Source organism: Erythrolamprus reginae, chromosome 1, assembly GCF_031021105.1.
Source record: "Erythrolamprus reginae isolate rEryReg1 chromosome 1, rEryReg1.hap1, whole genome shotgun sequence".
Lineage (NCBI taxonomy): Eukaryota > Metazoa > Chordata > Lepidosauria > Squamata > Dipsadidae > Erythrolamprus > Erythrolamprus reginae.
The window spans coordinates 32757998-32781896 of record NC_091950.1 but is presented as its reverse complement, the minus strand read 5'-3'; the positions used below and the strand labels follow the sequence as shown (position 1 = coordinate 32781896).

General features: G+C 41.7%; 1 protein-coding gene across 1 annotated transcript in view; it reads left to right on the top strand.

Moving 5' to 3' along the window:
* MDGA2 (MAM domain containing glycosylphosphatidylinositol anchor 2) overlaps positions 1–23899 on the top strand; it is a 574798-nt gene that overhangs the window by 201453 nt on the left and 349446 nt on the right. The window contains exons 4-5 of the mRNA XM_070738239.1: positions 6100–6296; positions 23323–23455. Of these exons, the coding sequence (XP_070594340.1) occupies positions 6100–6296; positions 23323–23455 (330 nt within the window). The remainder of the gene's footprint in view (positions 1–6099; positions 6297–23322; positions 23456–23899) is intronic.

Genomic DNA, 23899 nt, shown 5'->3' with positions numbered 1-23899 from the left:
CAGAGGTGATGATGCATTTAGTAAGTTAACTATGTCAAAGTTTCTTTTGGAGGGTGGGAGACAGTGTCTCCCGTCACAGATGGATGGACAGACAGGGCAGCAATTAGCACCAAGAGGACTGAATGTTGGGGAAACTTAATCCCCAAATTTGCCAGGGGAGGCTTGGCTGGCCTTTTTAATGGATTCCTCCCTCTGGAGCCCAACACAAATCTCAGGCATTGTTCCAAAGCAGAAACTAGTGGATTATAATAGGTCCAGAGAGGGTGATAGAATATGGGCTGAGAATATTGGTGTTATGTGAAAATGTCTCTTGTGCTAGAAAGGAAATAAAAGGAAGCAAATTTAAACTCTGTGCTTCAACCTTTTGTGTGTGTATGCCGTACTAATTGATTCTCTAAGGATCAGGGAACTAGAACATGGTGATTGTTTTGTTCTCTTTTGTTGTTGTTTTTTCCCTCCTGATGATCTGTAATTATTCTGAGAATCCGGTTGCTCTCTCCTGTTGTTCCTCTGCCCTTTCTCATCGCTCAAGAAGCACCTCCAACTTTCAGACTCCTCTTCCACAATTATTCAGTTGAATAAAAATGCCCACCCTCATAGCAATAGGGAACCCTGAACACACTTTGACACTCAAATTTATTAGTTTGCTATATTGTCCACTCTCCGCACCCAGAAGGACTGGCACACCCCAACCAGAAAAGCTGGCACACTCTAGATAAGATAAGAAATTATTATTATTATTATTTATTATTTATTAGATTTGTATGCCGCCCCTCTCCGTAGACTCGGGGCGGCTCACAACACAATAAAACAGTTCATAACAAATCTAATAATTTACAATTTGAAATATTTTTAAAAACCCATTATTAAGCAGACATACATACAAACATACCATACATAAATTGTATAGGCCCGGGGGAGATATTTCAATTCCCCCAAGCCTGACAACAAAGGTGGGTTTTGAGGAGTTTACGAAAGGCAAGGAGGGTAGGGGTAGTTCTAATTTCTGGGGGGAGCTGGTTCCAGAGAGTTGGGGCCACCACAGAGAAGGCTCTTGTTTAGTTGACGGGACCCGGAGAAGGCCCACTCTGTGGGACCTAATCGATCACTGGGATTTGTGCAGCAGAAGGCGGTCTCGGAGATATTCTGGTCCGATGCCATGAAGGGCTTTATAGGTCATAACCAACACTTTGAATTGTGACCGGAAATTGATCGGCAACCAATGCAGACTGCGGAGTGTTGGTGTAACATGGGCATACAGAAATCACATCCTGCGGAGGTCCCCAAGGACATTGGGTGTAATCTCAGGCACATTGGGTGTTGCCTAAGAAACTTTCCATGACCTTGAAGGCCTGCCGAAGCAGTCATGACATTGGCGCATAGACTGTCAATAAAACATTAGATTCCTGGTCAACAGCTCCAGTTAGTTTAAGTTTATTACTGGCAGAGCCTCCTGTATTGGTCTACGTCACACAGAATCTCAGGATTTTCAATGTAACTAAAAAGTGCCAGATTGAGAATGTCTGATTTAGATTTGAAAGGAAGAATTCGCTCAATTCTAGCTAAATTAGGATAAAACCTTCAGAAACCTTCTGTTACAGCATTTAGTTCCTCCAGGACATTGTTGGTTTTCCTCTATCTTATAGACCAGGAATCTCCAATCCTCAGTCCGTGGATTAGCACCAGGCCATGGCATGCTAGAAACTTAGCTGGATAAACAAGCAAAGCTTCATCTATGGGATGCAGGCAGCACATGAAATCACAACCCCTCCGGTCCATGGAAAAACCTCTCTCCACAGAACCTATTGCAGCTGCCCAAAAGCTATGGGGCTGCTGATATAGACATTTCGAGCAAATACTGCCCAAAGGTCACCTCAATGGTATTTTGCTGCCCTGCACTGGCTGCCGATCAGTTTCTGGTCAAAATTCAAAGTGTTGGTTATGACCTATAAAGCCCTACATGGCATCGGACCAGAATATCTCCAAGACCGCCTTCTGCTGCACAAATCCCAGCGACTGATTAGGTCCCACAGAGTCGGCCTTCTCCAGGCCCCGTCGACCAAACAATGTCAGCTGGTGGGATCCAGGGGGAGAGCCTTCTCTGTGGTGGCCCTGGCCCTCTGGAATCAACTCCCTCCAGAAATTCGAACAGTCCCCACCCTCCTCGCCTTCCGTAAAATACTGAAGACCCACCTTTGTTGCCAGGTGTGGGGATAATTACCACCTTCTTCCCCTTTTTATTATGTTTTCGGCCTTGCTGTATGATGGATTAGGTTGAATGTGTATGATTGTATAGTTAGGAATTTTTCTATGTATTAATGTTTTTTAAATTGATTTAACTTTCTACTATTGGATTTGTAATGTATTGTATTTGTACTATTGGATTTGTAATGTATTGTATCACTTTTATGTTGTGAGCCGCCCTGAGTCTTCGGAGAGGGGCGGCATACAAATCTAATACACTAACTAAAAACTAACTAAAAATATATATATTCACAGATGTGTATATCTCCCCATATGTGTCAAAAAGAGTTACTATGCCAAAACTTCTTTTTTAATTAGATTTCATCAAAATGATTGTCAGCATTTTTGGTGACCTTATTTGGACTCAGAAGCTGATCAGGTTCAGTCTAGTTCGGGGCGGGGGAGGGTGTCAAACTGAATTACTTTGAGGGCCGGATCAGCATTGTAGTTCTCAGTGGGCTGGCTGTGGGTGGTGGGGAGACGGGATGGGTGCCTCCTGTACCCCACACCCTATTTTGGCCAGCAGGGTGCTGCAGGAGGCCATCCAGGCTGAAAATGGGGTGGGGAGCACGGCTGAGAAAGCTACATGGACACATATCCATGAACTCAGCAGAAAACAAGCTGGAGGACAATGAGGCATTGTTTACACTGAATATTTACAGGCAGCCCTCAACTTACAACAGTTCATTTAGTGACTGTTCAAATTTATAATGGCACTGAAAAGTGTGACATGACCATTTTTCTCACCTCATGACCATTGCAGTATCCTGAAGGTGACATGATCAAATTTTAGATTAGATTAGTCCCAGTGAGGGTAGGGCCAGCTGATGAGGCCAGAATAAGGCCGAAATAGATCTATCCTAGTCTCCCTTAATTTTCAAATTCAACAAAAACATGTGACACACACACACACACACACACACACACACACACACAGAGAGTATATATTGCAAGCTTGGCTTTTTATTCATCTATTTTTTTATTTTATTTTTTATTTTTTATTTTTTATTTATTTATTTATTTAGTTAGTTAGTTAGTTAGTTAGTTAGTTAGTTAGTTAGTCCAATACAAATTGAAAGTTAAAGAGAATAAAAACATGTAGCAGTAAATATCAGGGAAAGGATGGAAGAAAAGATATGAGAATAGAATACGTCAATGAAGAGCAGAGGAAATGATATATGAATGGGAGAAAAGATATATAAAATATAGGGGAGACAATTGGACAGGGTATGGAAGGCACACTAGTGCACTTATGCTCGCCCTTTACTGACCTTTAAGGAACCTGGTGAGGTCAATCGTGGATAGTCTAAGGGAAAAATGTTGGGGGTTGGGGGTTGATACCACGGAGTCCGGTAATGAGTTCTACGCTTCGACAACTCGATTGCTAAAGTCATATTTTTTAGAGTCAAGTTTGGAGCAGTTGATATTAAGTTTGAACCTGTTGCGTGCTCCTTATCCCTTTGATTGCTGCATGGTTGCCTACCTATGTATATAATGCCTATGCACAGAATATATAATTCATTTTCACTTCATTTATCTGACTCACAACTCTTTGGCCATATAACCAAGAAACTTTTTAAAGCATTGCAAGAAGCATTCAACCATGAAAACCTGATGGGCTTTTCTCATACTGATCTTATTTCTTGGCTTAACTACATTTACTTAAGCTTCTAAATCTTATAGCTCCTTCAACATAAATTCCTTTTTCTATCTCTTCTTCAAGATCCTATTTTATTATGGGTACAATTCAGATTTAAGTACATTTTACTGAGAAAGTTCACATTGAAGTTTATCGCCTCGTATAGCCTTACTGATAGCTGTAAAAGTGGAGGAGATTTGTTGTAAATCCTGAAGAGAAACTTGGTTCAATCACTAAATGTTGATGCTTATATTAATGGGAGGGAATCTTGGAATTTTGTGCAGGTGCATTCTCGCCGATACTTGTCATTAATAGCAAACTGAGGAGCAAGCATCTTGTTCATTTGGAAGAAAAATTGATCAATCTATAAATAATACAATTGTTATTTAATGTTTGAGGAAACATCCTGGCTGTTCAGATATTAGTAGGCTTTGTAAGATCTAACCATGCTTATTAGATTAGATTAGATTTATTGGATTTATATGCCGCCCCTCTCCGAAAACTCGGGGCGGCTCACAACAAGATAAAAACAATACATAATAACAAATCCAATACCCACCAATCCAATTACAATTTTAAGCTAAAAATTCATAAAAACAACCCCAGAATATTAAAACACGCATACAATCAATCTAACACCAAAACAACATGGGCAAGGGGGAGTTGTTTCAGTTCCCCCATGCCTGATGGCAGAGGTGGGTTTTAAGGAGTTTGCGAAAGGCAAGGAGGGTGGGGGCAATCCTAATCTCAGGGGGGAGCTGGTTCCAGAGGGTCGGAGCCGCCACAGAGAAGGCTCTTCCCCTGGGTCCCGCCAGACGACATTGTTTAGTCGACGGGACCCGGAGAAGGTCTAGAACATTGAAAATATTACTTGAAAAAAAAAATAATGGCATGGGGTGGGAGTTAACCTGAATTGGCTAACTGATTAATATTGTTCATTGGCTGGAATCCCTAGATCAAAGTAATTTGTACCATGTGTCATACTATATTATAGACCCCTTGGAATACTAGTTTTATGTTATAATTTGGCTTTGTCAAATATCTTTATCTTCCTGGCACTTGCAGAAGACTTTTTATCTTATGAATGGGATATGCTTTGCACATGAATCTATTGTGAAATATATCTTGCTGATGAAGAACTGAAGTCTGGAAAGTTGTAAATCAGACAAGGAGCACATCAAAAACTGAAATGCACCCAGTGAATTTTATTGGCTTAAGACAGGCATCTTAAACTGCAGTGTCGTGATCCTCCTAAAATCAATGAATTGGTGTCATACTTCCACAAATCAAATGAATGATTTGTCCATTGATCTCACTGATCTCCACTCACAGTCGGTAGTTATGAATTCTCCTGTATAGGTAACGTTTTCAAAAGTCAAATATTAAATGAGCTAATGATTGGAAGGAAACTAATAACTAATAAATAACTAATAATTAATATAAATAACTAATATATTAATACATTGAATTTTGGACATGAAAATATTGATAACAATTCAAATGAAAGGGTAGCAGTTTAATTTTTTTCTAAGCTGGAATACTCACAATGTGTGAAAAGACAATTCCTATAATTACTAGGAGGTACTATATACAAGGATATTGTAAATTGTGGAATTTGTTGTCCAAAAACAAGGCAGCCAAGTCAGACAAGACTTCACTAGAGAGATAGAGGAATGAATCAATTGAATACTTTGAAGGATCTCTTGTAAAATCCCATTCCTTGACATCTGAAGTAGGAATATCCCAGCAAAATATTTCTTAAGAAATGAAGACATATTCAAAGTTGGTTGGATCTCACATTATATCTTTATCATGACTCCGTTTATAAATAAATCCATGAATATTGATTCGTTCCTAACAAAGCAAAAAAAAAAAAGCAAATTAAAAATAATATTCTCAGCCATCTTTCCATGATGAATTCATATGAATCCTCATATTTAGAAACATATTTAGAAACAGAAGGATTCAAAGCCAGATTTTTCATGTCTAAGCACTCAGATGTCCTGCCTCAATGAACAAAGCAGTTAGATTCATTGTTTCATTGTTACTATCGTTTTCTCAGACACAAAGTCAGACAGACAAACACACAAACACACAAAAGCACAGAGAGAGAGAGAGAGGGGTGGGTGAGGGGGGAGAGGGCGAGAGAGAGAGAGAGAATGAATCTTTTCTGTCCTGTTTTAATATTTTGCTTTATTCTTTCTTTGTGTTCCCAGATTTGGATGATCCAATTGTCACAGTCCACCAGAGCATAGGTGAAGCAAAAGAGCAGTTTTACTACGAGAGGACTGTGTTTCTTAGGTGCGTAGCCAATTCCAACCCGCCTGTTCGCTACAGTTGGAGGCGAGGGCAAGAGGTGCTATTGCAAGGATCCGACAAAGGTGTTGAAATTTATGAGCCCTTCTTTACGCAGGTAGGGATCAAGGTACAGTCATATTTTTGTCATTATTTTTCCACCTGTGCTGTTTTATATATAAGATAGTCATATTTCCTCTTCAAACTTTGATATCTATTACAAAGTAATTGTGATTTTTAAATTATTTCATTACTAAGTGGTATCGAGGATCATTTAAAAATTGTAATAAAAAATTAAACATTTAATTTTTAAATTAAATGTTTTAACATTAAAAATTAAATAAAAATATAATTTTAAACATTTAAAAATAAAATAAAAAATTATTACTGAGTGGTATTGAGGATCATTTAAAATTTTCTTCAATCTGGACATCTACTAGTAATAATGCCCAAAATGATCCACTTACAGGTGTGTTCAGGTACTGCTAGCTGGTTTATAGTTTATATAAAATATATAAAGTATAATGATTTATAGCACTGTCTAAGTTGATTTCAGATCAGCATGTTGCCCTTAACTGTTTGTTTGTTTGTTTGTTTGTTTGTTTGTTTGCTTGTTCGTTCGTTCGTTCATTCATTCATTCATTCATTTGACTTCTATGCCACCCAATCCCGAAGGACTCAGGGCCTCATTTTACCAACCATAGAAGACTGGAAGGCTGAGTCAATCTTGAGCTAGGATTGAGCTCTTGGCAGTCAGCAGAGTTAGCCTGAAATGCTATACAGTGATCCCTCTATTATCGCGAGGGTTCCGTTCCAAGACCCCTCGCGATAATCAATTTTTCGCGATGTAGGGTTGCAGAAGTAAAAACACCATCTGCGCATGCGCACCCCTTTTTTTCTATGGCCGTGCATGCGTAGATGGTGGAGTTTGCGTTCCCCGCCGCCCACGCAAAGGGGAAACCCAATTCGGCTCCTCGCTGCTGCTGCGCTACCGAGCAGATCAGCTGCTCGGCGGCCGAAGGAACCTTCCCTGGGTCTTCCCCCTCTTGCTGGCGGGCGGGCGAGCGGCGGGCATCAGCGAAGAGCCGGGGTTTCCCCTTTGCGTGGGTGGCCGGGAAGACCCAGGGAAGGTTCCTTCGGCCGCCCAGCAGCTGATCTGCTCGGTAGCGCAGCAGCAGCGAGGAGCCAAATCGGGTTTCCCCTTTGCGTGCGGGGAAACCCCGATTCGGCTCCTCGCTGCTGCTGCGTTACCGAGCAGATCAGCTGCTGGGCGGCCGAAGGAACCTTCCCTGGGTCTTCCCGGCCGCCCACGCAAAGGGGAAACCCCGGCTCCTCGCTGATGCCCCCGCTCGCCCGCCCACCACCTGCCGCCCGCCAGCAAGAGGGGGAGAGATAGAGAAAGAGAGAGAAGGAAAGAAAGAGATGAGAGAGGGAGGAAGAGAGTGTGAGAGAGGAAGAAGCAAGAGAGAGAAAGAGAGAGAGAAAGAAAGATGAGAAAGGAAGGAAGAGAGTGACGTCATCGGTGGAAAAAATCGTGATATAGCGTTTCGCGAAGATTGAGATCGTGAAACTCGAGGGATCACTGTATTCTAACCACTGTGCCTTGTATTGGCAACATTCTGGTTTCACAATTAGAAACAGTATATGTATGGCTACCAATCTTTAGAGATAGAATAGCTGAGGAAAGAGAGGTTGTCTTGATATCTTTACTTGGAATATCAAAGACCCCATGATCAAAGCAATTTGCTCTTCTAGGTTGTTTATGCTAAGAATAACACATTTGTTTGGTGTTACTTTTAACAGAGCAGATAGACTGGTAGGCTAAGAGATCTTCCTAATTAACTGTGTTAAAGCACTTTCAAGAGATTCTGGTGAGAGATTCTTATGTGATACACATGAATCTTAGGTTGTCAAAAGTCCCACATAACATTTGACGGATCCAAATCTTTTCTTGTCCAAGGTTCCAGCTTGGTGAAACTTTCCTGTCAAATATAGTCATAGGGATTGAGCTTTAACTTACTATTTCACTGCCATGTTGCAATTTTGTTGTTGTTGTTGTGGAAATGGATGAAAAAGGCCAGCCGATTCTCTGTGAGCATTTAATTAAAACTGAAGGGCTCCTTGTGAGCTAGCATTCCTTGCCTAATAATGCCATGATACGGAAATGTTTATTATTATCTCCTTTATTAGATAAGTTCTCGCTGGGTTATATGATGTGTCACATTAAATTAGATTCCATTTTGCAAAGTGTTTGGTTTTCAGGTTGCTGCCTGGGATTCATTTGGTGCTTTGAATTTAATGAACAAATCAAGTTGCCATGTTGATAACTGAAGGTTTATCACTAACCTTTCTATATTTACCAGAGGTCAGCTTGAATTAATGTCTCTCCCTTGCTCTAGGCAAGAAGATAGAATAGATGTTTATAAAAAGGACAAGGTGTAATTAAAGGTTTGGAAATTATACTTGCATTTCCCACGTTCGTTTTTCTGTATAGATTTGCTTAAATCTCAGTGGTAGTATACCTTGCATTTAGAAAGCATATTATGGCACTTCCTTCAGAGGATACGGGGGGGGGGGGGATATTGAATACGTAGGCATGGAATAAGTAATTATCCAGAGGACCTTCTGCTAGGCTGAATTGTGTAATTCAAGGCTAAATAGACAAGGTTTACATGTTGGCAAACAAAGCAGTTAAAGATTTTGTAAAATCTTTCTCACAATCAGTTGCAAAATTATCTTAAATTTAGAGAAGATGATATAGAGATAGGTAGAAGATAGAGAGATAGAGATCGAAGACAGAGATATAGAAAAAATGATAGAGATAAAGATGATATAAATAGATAGATAGATAGATAGATAGATAGATAGATAGATAGATAGATAGATAGATGGATGGATGGATGGGTGGGTGGGTGGGTGGGTGGGTGGGTGGGTGGGTGGGTGGGTGGGTGGGTGGGTGGGTGGGTGGGTGGGTGGGTGGACGGACGGACGGACAGTCAATAGATAGATAGATGAGAGATGAGAAAAATGAGAGAGTGAGTGAGAGAGACAGAGAGAGAGACATGGGAGAGAGAATCCTAATCACACAGTGTGACTCAGTTTATTCTGAGTTCCACATTGTAAAAAACCAGTCTATTATTTAATACTGATTCTTGCATAATGAGACTGTTGAGAATAAACTTAATAACTTAAATGGAGCCAAAGAAAAAAAAGGAGGGCGGGAATATAAGGAAGTAAAAAAAAGCCTTACTGGAAGTTGTACTTTCTTTACATTTCCAAAATGTATTTTAGGATTTCATTTTGTGGCCTAGAATATCTGATTGGTCTTCTCGAAATGCTCTGGTGGGGAGGTTTAAGCTTATTTTCATTTTATTTTCTCCCCCACTCAAGAAAGATAAAATATAAAACTCACATTTTTAACAGAAACAAGCAAACAAAAAACTCATAAAACAAACAAGGCATTAAAGAAGTGTATAAAAACACTAAAACATATTGTTATTCACCCCAATTGAATATTGATAAATATATTACAAAATACTATGCTTTGCCACTTAGCACATCAGATTTTAAATTGTGGTTGAAAAGAACAAAGTGTAGATAATTGTATCAATACCCAGGGATAGTAAAACGCAAAAGAATTAGAGAAGATCACAATAATAAAATTTCCATCAATCAATTATAGAAGACTACACTGCTTGGATCTGAACATATACCATACTCCAGTGGTGGTGTTCCCTTACCTTTGTTACTGTGAACTCAATAGGTGATATAAATGCCAAATCCAGTCTCAACATCTGTCTGGTTGTGCGAGCAACAATAATAAATCTATAAGAACCAGCAACTATGCCATGTATAGTCATGGTGATGTCCTGTAGGGCTCAATGTCTGGATGCTGACTGAACTAAGATGTCATCGAGGTAAACATGGCATAGTCATCAGTCCTGCTGGACCGATCGGCTTGGTGCTGCTGTTGATTATGCCTGATGTCCAGAATCTTCTGATCCAAATAACATATCCTTGAGTGGTAGTAGTTCAAATGAAATATTGAGAAAGTAATGCAAAGTTAGGCCTAAGCCTGTAGTTCAGTGAAGGAGAAAGCACGCGTCCTAAGTCACAGACTGAATCGAAGAGGGGTTGGTCTTAGTGGGTCTTCCCTTTTAAGTAATTGATGGCTATTAATTAATTCAGTAATTGATGACTATCACGTCACAAGACCGTCATAACCCAATCTATTGGAGGATAGTTCCGCCCACTGGAGAATGACCAAGCCATGACCTCTGTGGCTTTAGGACACTGAGTCAGGGGTCTATGGAAAATAAAATTTGAACAAAATCCAATAGATCAATGGATCAGCACCTACTGGAATGAAATATAGTTTGAAAATGAGACTATATGCAGTGTCTCGTTCTCCATGCATAAAATAGGGTTTGTTTTATGAGATGTAAAATGCTTTGAAATGAATATTTTTGGAAGAGAAGTAGCGATAATAGTCAAAATATTATTTAAATGTAATGCTTGTATGTTTATTTTTTAACTACTTTAAAAATAGAGGGAAATTATCTTATTAATGAATGCATTCCAAAGCAAAACAAAGTGGGATGAAATAATTTTGTTTGGCCCTGCGACTAATGGGATGTATTCTTCTAGGAATAGGAGCTATTCAATTCAAAACTATTTAGTTTCACATCTCAATGGTGCAATACAATTCAACAAACTGCTAACATACAGAAGGAGCAAAAGGCCAGCCAATTCCAAAGTAAAATTAGAGCTGATCCCCCAAGTTTAAATTCAACCCACACTATGAAAATTTCCACCATTTATTAAAATATTTTTCAGCCAATTTGAGTAATTAGACATATTATGCCTAATGGCTTAATTAGCATAAACACAGCTAATGTAATCTCATAATTGAGCACTGCAATTACAATATGGAATGATTATGAAAATTATTGGGGGAGTTGGGGTTGGGTAACATGATTATTGTATAATCCCAATCCTGCCAATACAGTTGATAATTTCTCACTGTAAATTAAAACATTTCATGTTCAAATGTGTTAATTTCAACTAGTGCTCTGTCAAAATGTTAGTTTCCATTGCCATTTTAACCATTCTCATTCATGGTGGTTGAAAAGATCAAACAATTGGTGGGATTCTTATAAGAGGATTGTAGAATGATTGCCCTTATCGTACTGAGGAATGTCTGCAATTATTCTACCCTTGATTGAGCTATCACATCTGTCGTGGTCAAGAACCATCCCAACTTGGAACTAAGGAGAAATTTCCTGATAGAACAATTATTCAGTGGCTCCAGAAGGTGTGAATGCTCCAAAACTGGAAGTTTAAAGAAGATGTCTGAAGTAGTGTAAGGCAGTGATGGCGAACCTTTTTTTCCTCGGGTGCCAAAAGAGTGTGGGCATATGCTATTGTGCATGTGTGAGTGCCCACACCCATAATTCACTGCCTGGGGAGGGTAAAAACAGTTTTCTCCGCTCTCCTAGAGGCACTCTGGAGGTTGGAAATGGACTATTCCCCAACTCCCAACTATTTCCCAACTTTCCCAGTAGGCTCGTGTTGCACCCTCCCCAGGGTCCAAATGCCCTCCCCCACCACCCTGGAGGCTGTTTGGAAGCCAAAAATGCCCTCTCAGAGCCTCTGTGTAAGCCAAAAATCAGCTGGCCAGCACACTCATGCACGTTGGAGCTGAGCTAGGGCAACGGCTTGCATGCCAGCAGATATGGCTCCATGTGCCACCCGTGGCACCCGTGCCATAGGTTTGCCATCACTGGTGTAGGGTTTTCGGCCTTAGCAGGGGGTTGGATTAGAAGACCTCAAGGTCCCATCCAGCTCTGTTATTCTAATTCTAATTTTAGCAAATGAACCTCAAATTTTAAACTTGAATGTTCTTATCATAAGCCTTAATGTTTGGAGCTTAATTTGACCTATTTATTAAAAATAGTTCTCTGTGTTTGAAATCTTTTCAGGCAGGCTTTCTTATGGTAAAGGGAAAGTTAAAAAGAGCAACAATGGGCTGGTTGTTGCTCACTCTGTCTAAAAGTAAGTTGAGCTAGGAAACCATCTTTAAATTAGAACAACTTTGATCTCTGCATCTTCAGATTACAAATAGTCCTCAATTTACATACACAATTGAGATCAGAATTTCCATTGGTAAGCAAGGTGGTTGTTAAGTGAGATAGAACTGACTTTTTTGACATTTTTTCCATGGTTGGTGTTGTGGTTGGCTCTGGCCCAGCTTCTGCCCCAAGGAATGTGGAGGTGGATGTGGGGGAAACATCCACATGCCACAGGCCTGTTTTGCTCCCGATAGAATCTCTCGATGAAGTCTCCTCTGATGAAGGAAGCGTGAGTAGCAGGGAAGAGGGGAGTTTGGCAGACAGCCCAGGAGGAGATCAATCATCCTCATCATCCCTGGATTCTGAACAAGAACGTATGACACACCCACATATGCGTAGAGTGATGCATAGGAGAGAAAAACTGAAGGATTATTACAGGAGATAAGTGAGGCCACCTGTGGTTGGGTGGGGCTGCTGTAATTAGTGCTACAGATATAGCCTCGTGGAAGTTTATCTGATTCATAGTTTCGTCAAGATCGTGGTTTTGCTGTTTCCCTGTTCAAGATTGTGTGTGGACTTTCTGGACTTTGGAATTGGACTCAATTTCCAGTTACTGGGTGAGAAATTGGACTGCATTTAACCTGTGCCTTGTGTGCACCAGAAAATCCCTTTGACATTTAAAAAGGGAGTTTTTTCTGCTTTTCTATTGATAAAGACTTTTGGTTTTCCTTCTATTGTGTGGTGTGTGTCTTTTTGGACCAATTACCCTGTAATTACGGGTGGTTGGGACACGCTGGCAGAACAGTTGGTAAGCGGACTGTTGCAATTGTTAAGTGAATCATGTGACTGTTCATCAAATCCAGCTTCCCCCATCAACTTTGCTTGCTGGAAGCCAACTGGGAAGTTTGCAAATGCCAATCACCTGGGACAATGCAAATTTTGTAAATTGATGCTGGCTACCAAGCACCCACATTTGGATTGTGTAACTGTTTGGATTCCGTTACAATTGTAAAGTGTAAGAACAGGTTGCAAGTGATATTTTTTAGTGTTATTGTAGCTTCAGACTATCGCTAAATGAATGGTTCTATGCAGTGAAGGGCTGCAAAAAAGTTTACTACCACTGTGGGCATGGCTTATTGTGTGGGTGTGGCTTGATGGTCATGTGACTGGGTAGAAGTGGCTTGGCTTGACTATCTTGTGACTTGGGATGGCTTAAAGGTCATGTGACTGGGTGGGTGTGGCTTACCGACCAAGATACATTTTCAAATAGATGCTCAGATTCTTTTTCAGTTGTTTAAGTCACATTTGAATAGCCATAAAAAGGACAAATAATAGACAACATTATTTGCTGAGGAGCAGAGTAACATTTTAAGGTTTTGTACTGAATCCACAAGGTTTGGTATGATAACAGATTAGGCAAGTAGATCAATTTTCTTTAATTGCTATAAAAGTTCAGTTCTAGATAATTATTAAAATGATTAAAGTGTTTATGGGTAAAACATACTATTTAATTATTTCCTATTTTAAAAGTAATTAAGGATCATATAAAGATACTAGAGAAGGAAGGACAATAAAAAAAACTATTAAGTATTCAATAATACTAGCTACGAGTCTTCGGAGAGGGGCGGCCTACCCGTCTAATAAATTATTGTTAATAATAATAATAATAATAATAATAATAATAATACATGCTGTTTTTTAATCATTGTTAGCCGCCCTGAGTCTATGGAGAGGGGCGGCATACAAATCCAAAAAAAAGTAAAAAAGTAAAAGTAGTAGTAGTAATAATAATAATAATAATAATAATAATAATAATAATAATAATAATGCATAAACTTACTACCCCCACTGCATCGTTGTTCCCCCATGGGGGCAGAATTATTGGGGTGGGTATGATGACATGTATGAAATGAATGATTGTTATGGGTGGGCTGGGTGGAACTTTGGTATGGATGAAATAAATGGTATGAATGATTTGATTAGCCTACCTGACACAGGAGAGGCAGGAGGGGAGGGGGGCACCGATGTCTGAGGTGGTAGAGGGTCGGAATATTCCAGTCCTGCTGGGGAGAGGCAGATATGGCGGGGGACACAGAGCTAGCCGTTCCAGAGGAACAAGAGATCGTTGCGTAATAACGATCCCTTGTTCCGGCTCTGTGAACCCAATCCTGGGTGCTGGTGATGAGTGTAATTCTGGCCCTGGGCTCAAGCTGCTGCTACTCAATGCCAGGTCGGTGGTAAATAACGCTCTCCTCATCCGGGATCTGATCCTGGATGAGGAGGCCGACCTGGCATGTGTTACTGAAACCTGGCTGGGCCCAGAGGGAGGAGTCCCTCTCTCTGAAATTTGCCCAGCCGGGTTTCAGATATGGCATCAGCCTCGACCCCAGGGAAGGGGGGGAGGAGTGGCTATTATAGCCAGGGAGAGCCTTGGCTTGCGTAGACTTGTTGCTCCAGAGATTGCGGGCTGCGAGTCCCTCCTGGTGAAGTTGGACTTAGAGGTCCAGGTGGGCTTGTTTCTCACGTACCTGCCTCCCAGCTGCGTGTCACAAGCCCTGCCTGTGCTACTCGAGGAGGTAGCCGGGTTGGCGGTGGGGTTCCCCAGACTTATTGTCTTGGGGGACTTTAACCTGCCGTCGCTCGGTGAAACCTCTGGACTGGCACAGGAGTTCATGGCCACCATGACAGCCATGGACCTGACCCAAGTAGTACAGGGTCCGACTCATGAGGGGGGGCATGCACCCGACATGGTATTCCTCTCTGAGCAACTGAGTAATGGTCTGAGACTAAGGGGCTTAGAAGTGTTGCCTGTGTCATGGTCAGACCATTTTCTACTGCGGCTTGACTTCCTGGCTCCAATCCTTCCCCGCAGGGAGGCGGAACCGATTAAGCTGTTCCGCCCCAGACGCCTGATGGATCCAGAGGGCTTTCAGAAGGCGCTTGGGGTTATTCCAGATACACTCGTACACAGTTCGGCAGAGTCTCTGGCTGAGGCCTGGAACAAGGCTGCAGCGGAGGCTCTTGACCGAATTGCGCCGTTGCGACCTCTCCGCGGCACTAGACCCCGTAGAGCTCCATGGTTCAACGAGGAGCTCCGGGAGTTGAAACGCCAGAAGAGACGTCTAGAGAAGCGATGGAGGAAGAGTAAGTCCGAATGCGATCGAACACTTGTAAGAGCACATGTTAAGACTTACAAAGTGGCGCTCAAGGCGGCAAGATGCGCGTATCATTCCGCCTTGATTGCATCAGCGGAATCCCGCCCGGCCGCTCTGTTTAGGGTGACCCGCTCCCTTCTTAATCAGGGGGGAGTTGGGGAGCCCTTGCAGAGTACCGCCGAGGATTTTAACACGTTTTTCGCTGATAAAATCGCTCGGATCCGAGCGGACCTCGACTCCAATTGGAATACAGAGTCGACTGACAACGAGTCAGTTGAGGTGACTGGGGCACGTACTTGTCCACCTGTCTGGGAAGAGTTTGATCTGGTGACACCTGATGAAGTGGACAAGGCCATTGGAGCTGTGAGTTCCGCCACCTGTTTACTGGATCCGTGTCCCTCCTGGCTGGTTTCGGCCAGCAGGGAGGTGACACGGAGCTGGGTCCAGGAGATTACCAACGCTTCCTTGGGGAGGGGGTCCTTCCCGGATCCCTACAAGGAGGCACTTGTGCGCCCCCTCCTCAAGAAGCCTTCCCTGGACCCAGCCATTCTCAACAACTATCGACCAGTCTCCAACCTTCCCTTTATGGGGAAGGTTGTTGAGAAGGTGGTGGCGCTCCAGCTCCAGCGGTCCTTGGAAGAAGCCGATTATCTAGGTCCTCAGCAGTCAGGATTCAGGCCCGGCTACAGCACGGAAACTGCTTTGGTCGCGCTGATGGATGATCTCTGGCGGGCCCGGGACAGGGGTTTATCCTCTGTCCTGGTGCTTCTTGACCTCTCAGCGGCTTTCGATACCATCGACCATGGTATCCTTCTGCACCGGCTGGAGGGGTTGGGAGTGGGAGGCACTGTCCTTCAGTGGTTCTCTTCCTACCTCTCTGGCCGGTCGCAGTCAGTGTTAGTGGGGGGTCAGAGGTCGACCTCTAGGTTACTCCCTTGTGGGGTGCCTCAGGGGTCGGTCCTCTCCCCCCTACTATTTAATATCTACATGAAACCGCTGGGTGAGATCATCCAAGGGCATGGGGTGAGGTATCATCAGTATGCAGATGATACCCAGCTTTACATCTCCACCCCTTGTCCAGTAGGCGAAGCAGTGGAAGTGATGTGCCGGTGCTTGGAGGCTGTTGGGGTCTGGATGGGTGTCAACAGACTCAAACTCAACCCGGATAAGACGGAGTGGCTGTGGGTTTTGCCTCCCAAGGACAATTCCATCTGTCCATCCATCACCCTGGGGGGGGAGTCACTAACCCCCTCAGAGAGGGTCCGCAACTTGGGCGTCCTCCTCGATCCACAGCTCACATTAGAGAAACATCTTTCAGCTGTGGCGAGGGGGGCGTTTGCCCAGGTTCGTCTGGTGCACCAGTTGCGGCCCTATTTGGACCGGGAGTCACTGCTCACAGTCACTCATGCCCTCATCACCTCGAGGCTCGACTACTGTAACGCTCTCTACATGGGGCTACCTTTGAAAAGTGTTCGGAAACTTCAGATCGTGCAGAATGCAGCTGCGAGAGCTATCATGGGCTTCCCTAAATTTGCCCATGTCACACCAACACTCCGCAGTCTGCATTGGTTGCCGATCAGTTTCCGGTCACAATTCAAAGTGTTGGTTATGACCTATAAAGCCCTTCATGGCACCGGACCAGAATATCTCCGGGACCGCCTTCTGCCGCACGAATCCCAGCGACCAGTTAGGTCCCACAGAGTTGGCCTTCTCCGGGTCCCGTCAACTAAACAATGTCGTTTGGCGGGACCCAGGGGAAGAGCCTTCTCTGTGGCGGCCCCGACCCTTTGGAATCAACTCCCCCCAGATATCAGAGTTGCCCCCACCCTCCTAGCCTTTCGTAAGCTCCTTAAAACCCACCTCTGTCGTCAGGCATGGGGGAATTGACATGTTCCTTCCCCCTAGGCTTATAAAATTTGTGTATGGTATGCTAGTGTGTATGATTGGTTTTTAACTTGTGGTGTTCTTAAAATTAATTTAATATTGGATTTGTCTTGTATTGCTGTTGCTGTGAGCCGCCCCGAGTCTGCGGAGAGGGGCGGCATACAAATCTGATTAAACTAAACTAAACTAAACTAACTGGTTCTATGTCAAGGACTACTATCTGTAGTTCAAACTCTACTTCAACCGAGGTTCCTTGAAAAGATGTAACAAACAATATGCATTGAATCTTCAAAGCAGCCTTGTACATTTCAGAGCACAAAGCACGTGCATAAGTCAATAAAATTGATTTGATGTGACCTGGATGGCCTGCTCCTGCCTTTTCTTTGCCTGTGCCCCTGCTGATTTGCTCTTGTACAGCCAGAGCTCCATTGTGTCCAAACATTGTGGTCACAGCTAGCATTGGAGTTGACTAAGAAAGCAGAGGCATATGGAAGAATCTGTATTAGTTGAGGCAGGTGCAATTTTTAGCACTGACATACTTGCCCGGATCTCCAGCAGACTTTCTTCTCCCAGTGATAAAAAAAAAGGAAAAAAAGAGAGAGATAACTTCCCTATAAATAGCTTTCCACTTCCCAATTTTTTTCTACAGTGTCAGAGCACAAAGCTTCAACCACAACAACACAAGAGCCTACAACAGATTCAAGCTTAATATTAACCGCTCCAAATTTGACTGTAAAAAATACGACTTTAGTAATCTAGTTGTCAAAGCATGGAATTCACTACTGGACTCTAGTATCATCCCCTAACCCCCAACACTTTACCCTTAGACTATCCACGATTGACCTCACCAAGTTCCTAAGGGGCGTGCATAAGTGCACCAGAGTGCCTACCATCCCCTGTCCTGTTGTCTCTCCCATATCTCATATATCTTCTCTTCTATCTGTTCTGCTGGCGTATCTCAACCACCCGTAATTACAGGGTAATTAGTCCAGAAAGAAATATACCACACAATAGAAGGAAAACCCAAAAGTCTTTATAAACAGAAAAACAGAAACAGCTCCCTTTTTAAATGTCAAAGGGATTTTCTGGTACACACAAGGCACAGGTTAAATGCAATCCAATTGCTCACCCAATAACTGGGAAATTGAGTCCAATTCCAAAGTCAAGAAAGTCCACACAATCTTGAACAGCAAAAACCACGATCTTGACGAAACTATGAATCGGATAAACTGCCATGAGGCTAAAACAGCAGGCTGCTCTTTTATCTGTAGCACTAATTACAGCAGCCCCACCCAACCACAGGTGGCCTCATTTATCTCCTGCAATAATCCTTCAGTTGTTGTCTCCTATGCATCACTCTATGCATTCATGGATGTGTCATAAATTCTTGTTCCGAATCCAGGGATGATAAGGATGATTGATCTCCTCCTGGGCTGTCTGCCAAACTCCCCTCTTCCAAAGACATTTTCAAGAGGAGATTGGATTGTCATTTGGCTGGGTTGCTGTAGGATGTCCTGCTTAAACAGGGGGTTGGACTTGATGACCTGCAAGGTCCATTTCAACATGAATGAATGAATGAATGAATTAATTAATTAATTAATTAACCCTAAGCCTGGTGGCATAAAAGGGTCTTCAGATTCTTTTGGAAGGCGAGGAGGGTGGGGACAGTATGAGTCTCTGGGGGGAGGAGCTGATTTCAGAGGGTCAGAACCACCACAGAGAAGGCTCTTACCCTAGGCCCCGCCAAGCAACATTGCACAAATCCCAGTGGCCGATTAGTTCCCACAGAGTTGGCCTTCTCCAGGTTCATCAACTCTACAATGTGAGCGGGCGGGACCCAGGGGAAGAGCCTTCTCTGTAGCAGCCCCCAGCCCTCTGGAATCAGCTCCCCTCAGAGATTCGAATTGCCCCCACCCTCCCCATCTTCCGCAAGATGTTAAAGACTCACCTATTCCACCAGTCATGGGGGGATTAACTCCCCCTCTCTTCTGACTATAGCACTTGAGAATGGTATGACTGTGTCACATTGATTGTTTTTAATATTGAGGGGTTTTGTTGCTGTTGTGAGCCGCCTCGAGTCTTCGGAGAAGGGCGGCATACAAATCTAATAAATTAATTGAATTGAAAATTGATTGTCTAGTTGACGGGACCTGGAGAAGGCCGACTCTGTGGGACCTAACCAGTCGCTGGGACTCTTGTTCTCTTAGTGGCACCCCCACCATCTTGATTTTTGCTTCTGCACATGCACAGAAGCTTTTTTTCGTATTGTGCAACACCCATATACCCACACAGTGCATTGCTGAGAAAACCGGCAGTATAAGAATTGGGAACCTACCTCTGATGTACACCCCCAGACTCCCAGATCCTCCAAATACTAGATCTATTTTATTTATTGAAGAAAATTAAATGGTTGCCCAACTCACTCTCTATGATTTTGGAGTTACCTTACTGTGCCTGGATTCACCAAAATCACTCCCCATTTTAAAAGTTTGCAGGAGGGAGATGGGGATGGGGACAAATTGAAAGCTGTGTCAATAATTCCTTTGCTTAATTAAAAGATTAATAGCCGAGTTAAATTAAATGACCAAATCTTCAAATTTGGGACTTGTATTGAGCTGTATGTGACTTGAGGCTGAAATCAAACTTTTAAAATTAACCCAGACTGATTGTGTTAGCAGATTTTGAATTGCCTGGATACTAACTTCAGGTGACAATTGTGTTTGTCTTTCTTCACAATCTAAAAATTCACTAAACCTTTTGTACAGACAGCAATTCCTACATAACTGTACCAAAAAAAAAAAAAAGAGTGCTTACATCAGGGAAGTGTTCATTTTAAAAGCCTACACTGGAAAAAAATAATGTTAGAAGGAATGATTGTGGAGGAAATTTGCATTTAAAATAAGTTCCCAGGCATTTTATATTAAAAGCTTCATAAATCAGGGGACTGTATGTTCAAAGCAATTTACAAATATAAATGAATACAGATTGTTTCTGTGGATTAAAAGGAATGGGTGGGTGGGATACCATTAAAAATCCCACTGGAGTGAATTACTTCCCTTCTAATGCAAGCATAAAAAAGGTCTAGTTTTTTTACTGGCCTGCACATATCCTGTGCTGAAACATTTTTCTGAGTACAAAAAAGTTCTCAGTATGAGAATAGAGCAGCACCATTCCTTTGGCCAACTGAATAAATAGCCTGGCTTCAACTGCATGTCATTTCTAGTTTCTCCTCTAGGTTCTCCTCTAGCTTGTTATTTTTTCAATAAAATAAAACATACTCCTGTCTTCTTGAACAACTCCTGTCTTCCTACTTTCCAGAATGATACATAACATTGTTCTCTTCAGCCTTGAAAGACGGCATTTAAGGGGTGACTTGATCAAAGTGTATAAAATCACGCATGGGATAGAAAAGGTGGATAGAGAAAAAATATTTTCTGTATCACACAATGCTAGGATGAGGGGGCACTCCCTAAAGCTAAGGTAAGATAGTGAGGAAGCTAAGGTAAGAAAGTGAGGACAAATAAAGGGAAATATTTCTTCACCCAGAGGGTCGTTGGTTTATGGAATTCACTTCCAGAAGAGGTTGTGACAGCTGTCAGCCTGGATAGCTTCAAGGCAGGATTAGACAGATTCATGGATGCCAAGTGTATCGGTGGTTATTGAAACGGATGTCCATGTGTCGCTTCTAAGTTGGTTGAAGCAGGCAGGATTCCCTTGAGTACCATATTTCCCTTGATTTGTCCTCAATTCCTCCTCACATAATAATAATAATAATAATAATAATAATAATAATAATAATAATAATAATAATAATTTTAATAATAATAATTTTAATAATAATAATAATAATAATAATAATAATATTGTCATTGTCAAAAACAACAAATTGTCATTGGCAACGAAAGTCGTGTGACACCCAGAGACCAGTCCCACCATACATAAAATCAGAATAGGTAAATTTTAAAATAGAATAAAAAATAGAATAAATGTCCTACCCACTACAAATTCCCCACCCTAAACCACTCAACCATCTACATGACAAACTGAGTAATATTGTCCAACAGTTCAAAATACTTGTGCCTGAACATGCAGAACACTCACTAAAAAGTGCACAAACAATAAATTAATTAAAAGATACTGGTCCCTGGAGCATCAAGCCGCTGCATATACATGTGCCGCCATCTTAATGAAAACCCTATCAGGGTCTAAGTGCATCTCTCTCTCTGTGTGTCTCTCTCTGTCTCTCTGTGTGTCTCTCTCTCTCTCTCTCCCTCCCTCCCTCCCTCCCCCCTCCCTCCCTCTCTCTCTCTCTCTCTCTCAATTTGCTTTGTAACCTTAAATAAAAAAACAATACAGTATTGACTATGTAATTTACCCGGGGAGGGGAGAGGAGGGGGGCACAGACAGACAGGAAAGGAAGACAGACAGACAGACAGACAGAGACCTATGACCACAATTGAGCTCAAAATTTGTTGTTAAGCAAAAGCATTGTTAAGTGATAATCACCACATTTTACTCAATCCATGACATTTCCTAGCTCTAACAGTGATGTGCAAGCTAGGGAAGTACCGGTACATCTGAAGACATGTGTAATGTTCTGGTTATGGTTAACTGTGTGGCAGAAAGTGGACTCTGGGTTTGTTTTTCCTATTACAGTAAGTGAGGTTGAATGTACCATATATAATTTTACAAGAGCTCGCTCTCTTTCTCTCTCTGTATATACACATACAGTTTATATAGTAGATAATTTACAGTATATTTTTGTGTGCCTGTGTGTAATATTTATTTACACATATGGCATATATACATAGAATTAAGTATATTTTGGATGTTCAGTAATAGTAAATATAGAGGGAAATTGTATCTCTTTGAGGCAAGGAGAGGTCAAGTATCCTAACCCAAACCAGCAGGAGCAGGGGCTTGAGGTAAGTACCTAGGTATTTGCATTTTTTTTGCCTATACCTGCCTTGAGGGGATATATACCTGTTTACCCTCTTTTAAACTTACAGAGCTAGTTTACTGGCTTTCTTTGAAATAAATATTCTAAAACATTTAATCTACTGATGCCTCAATTGATATAATTTTATTGGTTTCCATTTTTATAAGTTACCAGTAGCCGCTGCAATTTCCACCCTCGACTTATACAGGGGTTTATAAATTTTCCCAGTTTTTGTGGCAAAAGTAGGCGCCTCGACTTATAGTCGGAGCGACTTATACTCGAGTATATACGGTAATTATTTTTTCTCTCTCAACATACATTCAAACAATACATTATACCATATATTTTCTATGAATAAAATGCAATATTTTGTTAGTAACTAATATCAATCATCAAAAAAGTTGTGATTTTTTTTCTAATTTTGTCATCCAGTTACATACATTATCTTTTAATTAAATTCCCTCCTTAATGTTCCTTCAAAAATATAACACCAGTAATATTTCTAACTTGTTAGACATTAGAATAGAATAGAATAATAGAATAGAATAGAATAGAATAGAATTTTATTGGCCAATTGTGATTGGACACACAAGGAACTTGTCTTGGTGCATATGCTCTCAGAGTACATAAAGGAAAAATATACATTTGTCAAGAATCATGTGGTACAACGCTTAATGATTGTCATAGGGGTCAAATAAGCAATGAAGAAACAATCAATATTAATAAAAATCTTAGGATACAAGCATTATGCCATAATGCTTCCTTCCTCTTTTTATTCATTTTTCTGTATGTTAAGAAAACTCTGTATAACCAATCAGATTAAAAATAAATAAACACAAACAAATTTTATGTTAATACTTCTAAACATTCTATTATTCCAATCAATTAAATTAAATTGTCCCACAACTTGAGGCCCCCCAGATATGTTGGCTTTCAACTCCCACGGCAGTGAAGGATGCTTTTGAGTAGCAGTTTCAACACATCTGGAAGATGCTAAATTGGAATACATTTCTTTCATGTATTATCCTGCATGTTCTTTCTTAAATTATAATACTGATCTTGGCCCTGAGGTAATGTCTCTTCTACTGGATGCAGGGTGAAACCAAGATTCTGAAGTTGAAGAATCTTCGACCTCAGGACTACGCCAATTACAGCTGCATTGCATCAGTCAGGAACGTCTGCAATATTTCTGACAAAATGGTGTCATTCCGTCTTTCCAACAAAACAGGTATTTTTTACCTTTTTTTCCTCTTCTATGTACTGAACCTTTTATGGGGAGGAAGGAGATGTTAAAAAAATAAGAATAAATGATGCTGGCATATCTCTATTGCATTGCACTTCCATGCTACACACTTCTTCTTATTCAGTGTATTGTACAGTGATACCTTGTCTTACAAACTTAATTGGTTCCGGGACGAGGTTTGTAAGGTGAAAAGTTTGTAAGACGAAACAATGTTTCCCATAGGAATCAATGGAAAAGCGATTAATGCGTGCAAGCCCAAAACTAACCCCTTTTGCCAGCCGAAGCGCCCATTTTTGTGCTGCTGGGATTCCACTGAGGCTCCCCTCCATGGGAAAACCCACCTCCAGACTTCCATGTTTTTCTGATGCTGCAGGGGAATCCCAGCATCGCAAAAATGGGTGCTTTGCTGGCAACGGAGGTCCGGAGGTG